The 6,925-nt window shown below is 34.4% G+C and overlaps 1 protein-coding gene across 1 annotated transcript in view; it reads left to right on the top strand.

The window, feature by feature from the left end:
- The first annotated feature begins 812 nt into the window (after positions 1 to 812).
- The window catches only part of HAT1 (histone acetyltransferase 1), a 92,200-nt gene continuing 86,087 nt past the window's right edge, over positions 813 to 6,925 (top strand). Inside the window, exon 1 of the mRNA XM_007942686.2 lies at positions 813 to 918. Coding sequence (XP_007940877.2) covers positions 825 to 918 — 94 coding nt within the window. The 5' untranslated portion in view covers positions 813 to 824. The remainder of the gene's footprint in view (positions 919 to 6,925) is intronic.

Genomic DNA, 6,925 nt, shown 5'->3' with positions numbered 1-6,925 from the left:
CTGCTTATGATTTTTTTCCTGAGTTATAACTAATTTTTATGTTCATTTTGTGAGAACATGGTCATATTTACCTGAATGTGTCTGTTGATAATGATACCTTCCACTGTTAATTATTTGTTGTATGTATGTGTAGCCACTTTGGGTTAAAACTACTTGGTCATTCCAGTAGCCCACAATGTATGACTTCTACGCACAAGTCATAAAATAACAATTACTACAGTGCAAAGAATTTTCATTGCTACTCTGCCCTGTTCCCCCTCTCTTATCCCAGAAGCAATCCCTGTTTACCAGTTTCCTGTATATTGTTCCTGAGATAACTTATGCATTATCTGTTGATGATTTTTTAATAATTGATCTAAAGCACTCTATCTAGGTAGACATTTTTCGAAAGCAGAAACGAAATGCTACGGATTACCAAAGGACTTTCTCACTGTGTTTCTTATACCTGGTAGTTATAGCGGTAGTATCCTTCAGTGCTTTATTTCCTTAAGAAAGACTATGTGGGTATAAATCTTAGCAGGTAATTTGTATTAATGTTCAGAGATGTCAGTAGTCTCTCATGTTAATTTTCAGGCTTGATCATTTATGTAAAGCAAGTGTAGTTCATAATTCTCTATCTCAAAAGTGAATTTTTTTCTGTTCTGTAATGAGGCAGTCATACTCAGTACATTAATTTATGAGTATATGGAGAATGGCCTGCACTTTTGTAATCTTTTAGTATGTTTTAAATTTTACATTGATTCAACTTCTAAGAAGAATCCTATTTGTAGAATTAACTTTTTTGATCGTTTCCAATCAAACCTTTTCTTCCAGGATTTGGTGCTATGGAGAAATTTTTGGTTGAATATAAAAGTGCAGTGGAGAAGAAACTTGCAGAGTACAAATGTAACACCAACACAGCAATTGAACTAAAATTAGGTATGTATTTCTGAATAGTATTATATATGTATTGTGTGTGTATAAAATTTTTTAAAATTTGAAGCAGGATTTTATGTAAGAGCAGCTTATATAAATGTAGAGTGCTGAACACATTCAGATTTTATTCAGTCTTGCTTTATGTCATGGAGTAGATAGATCTGTGAGAGGTGGAGTTTCATCTCTGGAAATTAATTTGGCAAAAAGTGATAGATATATGTGGTCTCAGGCTCTTACAGATATTTACCTATACTCTTTATGCTTATAAGAAAATAAACAATAAAGTGTTGATGAGGATGTGTAAAACCGGAACATTAGTATGTTAGTGATGGGAAAGTAAAATCAGTTACTTTGGGAAACAATTTGGTAGTTTCTTAAAAAGTCAAACATAATTATGATCCAGGAGTTCTACTCTTAAGTATTTACCCACGAGTAATAAAAATATCTACATAAGAATTTTTACATGAATGTTCATAGCAGTATTGTTTATAATAGCTGGAAAATGGAGACACTCCAGACATCCATCAGCTGGTGAGTGGTTAAATAAAATGTGGCCTATCCCTTATAATGGAATATTATTTGACATTAAAAAGGAGTGAAGTACTGATACATGCTACGTCAGGGATGAATCTGAAAATCATGCTAAATGAAATAAGCCAGACCTAAAAGACCACATATTAAATGATTCTATTTTGATAAAAAGTTCAGAAAAGGCAATTCATAGAGATAGTAGATTAGTAGTTAACCCAGGGCTGGGATTGAGAATGGAGAGTGACAGATGGGCTTGAAGTTTCTTTTTTGAGGGGTGGAAATACTTTAAAATTAGATTATGTCAATAGTTGTATAATTCTGTAAATTCACAAAAAATCGGTGAATGGTGCACTTAGGTAAGTGAATTTTATATGTAAATTATGCCTCAATGAAGTTGTTTAAAAAAAGTAGTGTATGCTCATGAATCCTGGCTCCATCACTTCCCATGCCTCAGTTATCTTATTTATAAAATAGAGTTAATAGTACTTCACAGTGGTGATCAAGATTAAATACAAGGTTAATTACAAATATCAAGTGCTTAAATTGACATACAGAAAATACAGATGTTAGCTACTGGTATATTGAAAACAATGCAAATGTAACAAAAATACAAAGATGGTGGCAGTGCGTTCAGCGCACTACAGAGATGATAGTAATCTAGATTTTTTTTTTCTTGTTCATACATTAACTTTTCTAAAACCAAGATTCTGTTACACATAATCTTTTGTTAGTTTTGCTTAACAATGTCTTAAATACCATTCACTGTACCTATATACAGCTCTACCTCGTTTTTTAAAGTTATATAATATATAGTATATCATTGTTCACCAGTTAATAGACATTAGGTTTGTCATTTGGCTAGTTATAAACAACTGCTAAAAATGTTCTTGCGCAAGTCTTTTTGTGGACTTAAGATTTTATTTTGGATAAATGCCTTGAAGTGGATTTTCTGGGTCATATGTAGTTGTACGTTAAACGTTATGGGCTGCCAGGCTAATTTCCGAAGTACTTTTAAACTACTGAAGAGCCCTGGTGGCACAGAGGTTAAACACTTGCCTGCTAATTGAGAAGTCAGCAGTTAGAACCCACCAACTACTCCATGGGAGAATGGTGTGGCAGTCTGCTTCAGTAAAAGATTTACAGCCTTGGAAACCCAGTGGTGTAGTTTTAGTCTGTCTTATTGGGTCGCTTTGAGTTCCACTTGAGGAATCCACTTGAGGGCATTGGGTTTATACTCCCACCAGTAATGTATTAGAGTTCTGGTTGCTTTACCTCCTTACCAGCATTTGGTGGTGTCAGTTTTTAAAATTCCAGGCATTAAAGTAGATAAGTAGTGATATTGCATTGTGGTTTTAATTTGCCTTTCTCAAATGGCTAATACTCTTTTAAGAATTTTTTATTTTCGTGTTCTCATTGGCCATTTATGTATCTTTTTGTGAATTTTCACTTCACATCTTTTGCCCAGTTTTCAGTTGGGTGGTTTGTCTTTTTGTTATTAAGTTATAGATGTTCTTTTCACATTCTGGATGTATGCCCTTTGTTCCATATACATATTTTGTGCATATTTTCTTCTCAAACTTATTTATAGTCTAGTCAGTATCTTGTGATAAAAAGTTTCTCGTTTTGAGGAAGTTCCGTTTATTAACTTTTTTCATTTATTAACATAATGTTATTAACATAATGTTTTCTGATTCTTGCCTGAAATCTTTGCCTACTCCAAGGACATAAAGATACATGTTTTCTTCTGAAAGCTTTGTAGTTTTAGCTTTTTATAATTAGGTCTATGACCCACCTTCAGTTATGTCTATGGTATGAGGAAGGAGATCGAAGTTTTTTTTTCTCGTAGCCATTCCAAATGGATATGGATAGCTATTTGTTCTAGTATCACTTGTGTTAATACTTTGGTGCCTTTGTCAAAAATAAATTGACTTTATAAGTGTGGGTCTATTTCTGGACTCTGATCTTTTCCATTGAGTTATTTGTCCTCCTGCCAATTACTATAGCCTGATACTGAGTCTGGAAACCAGGTAGTGTGATCTTCTATGTTTTTTTTTTTTTTTTTTCAAGATTGGGTTGATTATTTTTGACCTTTTAATTTCTGTATACATGTATACTTTTTGTTTTGGTGATTAAGATGAAAGTTTACAGAGAAAACCGGTTTTCCATTCAGCAGTTCATAAACATTTTGTTTCACGACATTAATTTCAATCCCCACAATGTAACAACTGTATTCTCACTTCTTTTCCTGTGTCCTTCTTTCCTATGCATTCCTACTCTCTGACCTGTCTCCCTGCACAAATGCTGACATTCTGATCTCCTGTGGTTGATTGTTCTAAGGACCTACCTGGTCCTACCTGGTGTAATTGTGCACCTTGTAGGCCTGCCTATTGCTTGGCTGGAAGCCACAGGAGTGAATTCAGTTCCAGGCCCGAGTTTCACCAGTCTCTAACAGACCAGTAAGCCTGGTCTTTTATGATTTTGAGTTTCGTTCCACATTTTTTTCCCACTCTGTCTGAGATGTTCCACATTTTTTTCCCACTCTGTCTGAGATCGCCAGTTTTGATCTCTTTTTGAGTGGTTGGTAGTGGTAGCCAGGCACCATCTAGTTTTGGTCTTGGGGTGTATACATTCTTGAATCATGTTTCCAATTTCTGTTATTAAAAATAAAAGCACTCCAGGATTTTAAATTGTATTCTGTTGAATCTATAAATGAATGTGGGGAGAATTATTATTTTAATAATAATTGAGTCCTCAATCCATGAACATGTTATATCTTTGTGTTTATTTAGGTCTTCCAGAAGTGTTTGAAATTTTCAGTCTTGTATATGCTTTGCTAAATTTATCTTAAAATATCTAAGTATTTTACTTTCTCATGCTGTTGAAAATGGTGTGTTTTTAAAATTTTATTTTCCATTTGTTTCTAATAGGTGCATCATTGCCCAGTTAGTATAATTGTCTTACATGCGTCAACTTTGCGCTTACTAATTCTAGAATTTTTTTTTAAAAAATGATAGATTCCTTAGGGTTTCCTACAAACACAATCATTTTCTTGCCTTACTGTCTACCTTTAGGATACTGTTTAATGGAAGTGGTGGTAGCAGACAGACATCTTTGTATTATGATCAGTCTAAATAGGAGCATGTTGAATCTTCACCACTGTGATGTTAGCTGTAGGTTTTTCATGCGTGTCCTTTATCAAGTTTAGAAGGTTTCCTTCTGTTCTTAGCTTGGTAAGAGTTTTTATTGTAATAGATATTGCATTTTGACTAATGATTGTCTTCATGTAGTGAGATAGTCATGATTTTTATTTTTTAATTCTATTAATGTAGTGAATTATATTGATAGGTTTTTTTTTTTTTAAAAAAATATCAAATCAACCTTGCATGCCAGTATATTGTTCCTTTTCTACCTTGCTGGATTCGATTTGATATTTTGTTAAAGATGTTTACAACTATGTTCATGGGAGATAGTTTTTTTTCCCCCCCTTATGTCTGTTGGCTTTTTGTATCTGGGTTTTGCTGGCCTCAAAAATGAATTGGGAAGTGTTCTCTATTTTCTGAGTTTAGGTAAGGTTGGTTTTATTCCTTATTTAAATGTTTGATAAAATTCACTGGTCATGTTTACATGCTTGGAGTTTTCTTTATTATAGGGTTTTTAACTACAAATCTACTGAATGGATTGAGTGCTGTTCTGACTTTCCATTTCTTTTATCACTTTGGAAAGTTTTTTCTTAAGGAATTTATTACTTAATGTAACTTTCTTGACAGAAAATTGTTCATATTCTATTTTTTATAACTGTTGAATCTGTAGTCCCTTCTTGGGAATATTGGTAATTTGTATTTTTGTCTTTGTCCTATGGTAAGTCTGGCTGTGAGTTTATCAGTCTTCCCTTTTCAATAATTTCTTTGCCCTGTTTTGTATTTCCTATTGTCCATGCTTAAGTTTTCTCATTTTCTTTATTCTTCTTACTTTGGGTTTAATTTACTGTTCTTTCTTTTCTTAATGCAGAGGCTTATGTCATTGATTTTAAACATTTCTAATACTAGCATTAAAGTTACAAATTTATCTCTGAATACTGATTTTATTACATCCCACCAATTCTTCTATGTTGTTATTTTTATTATTTAATTCAAAATATTTTCTCATTCCCTTTGTGATTTCTTACATTGGTTATGTAGAAAAATTGCCTAATTTTCAAAATATTTGGGACTTTTCCAACTATTATCACACTGATTTATGATTTAATTCCATTGAGGTCAGAAAACATTATTTCTGTCCTTTTAAATTTATTTAGACTTATTTACAGCCCAACATGTGGTCTGTTTTGGTGACTCTCCCAGGTACACTGGAAAAATTGTACAGTTTTTTGTATTAAAAAAGAAAAACCCAAATCCATTGCCAACAAGTCGATTCCATCTCACAGTAACCCTATAGGACAAAGTAGAACTGCCTCATGGGGTTTCCAGGCCTGTAAATTTTTATGGAAGCAGACTGCCTCATTGTTCTCTAACAATGGAGCGGAGCGGTTGGTGGGTTTGAACTGCTGACCTTTTGGTTAGTAGCTGAATGCTTTAACCACTGTACCACCAGAGCTCCTTGAGGGTTGCTTTTTTTTTTTTTTTTTTTTGTATGTTATTATTGTTAGGTGCTGTCGAGTCAGCCCTGACGCATAGCAACCCAATGTACAACAGAATGAAACACTGCCCAGTGGTGTGCCATACTCACAGCCCTTGCTACATTTGAGCCTATAGTTGGAGCCACTGTGCCAATCCACCTAGTTGAGGGTCTTCCCCTTTTACGTTGACCCTCTGCTTTACCAAGCATAATGTTCTTCTTCTTCAGGGAATGGTCCCTTCTGATATCACCCTTCTGATATCACCAATGTAAGTGAGACAGAATCTAGCCATCCTCACTTCCAAGGAGCATGCCAGTTGTACTTCTTCCAGGACATATTTATTTGTTCTTCTGGCAGTCCATGGTACTTTCAGTATTCTTCTCTAACACTGCAACTCAAAAGCATCAACTCTTCTTTGGTCTTCCTTATTCATGGTCCAGCTTTCACATGCATATGAGGCGATTGAAAATACCCTGGCTTGGGTTAGGTGCAATTTAGGATTCAAAGTGACCTCTTTGTTCTTCACTTTAAAGAGGTCTTTTGCAGCAGATTTGCCCAGTGCAGTACATCTGGTTTCTTGACTGTTGCTTCCATGGGTATTGATTGTGGATCCAAGTAATATGAAATCTTTTTGTTGTTGTTGTTTATTTTATTTATTTATTTTTTATTGTGATTTGGGTGAAAATTTATAGAGCAAATACACTTTCCATACAGCAGTTCACATACATTTTGTCTCATGACATTGACCACAATTTAGCACAACGCAACATCTCCTCTCCCACTTCCTCCCGATAGCTACCTCTTCCCTGTGTCCATCCCTCCATGCACTCCTACCCCCTGAGCTGTCTCCCTGTGCCTGAGCAG

Source organism: Orycteropus afer, unplaced genomic scaffold (genome assembly GCF_000298275.1).
Source record: "Orycteropus afer afer isolate SDZICR_OR568_19922 unplaced genomic scaffold, OryAfe1.0 scaffold00001, whole genome shotgun sequence".
Lineage (NCBI taxonomy): Eukaryota > Metazoa > Chordata > Mammalia > Tubulidentata > Orycteropodidae > Orycteropus > Orycteropus afer.
This window is presented reverse-complemented; position numbering and strand designations above follow the sequence as displayed.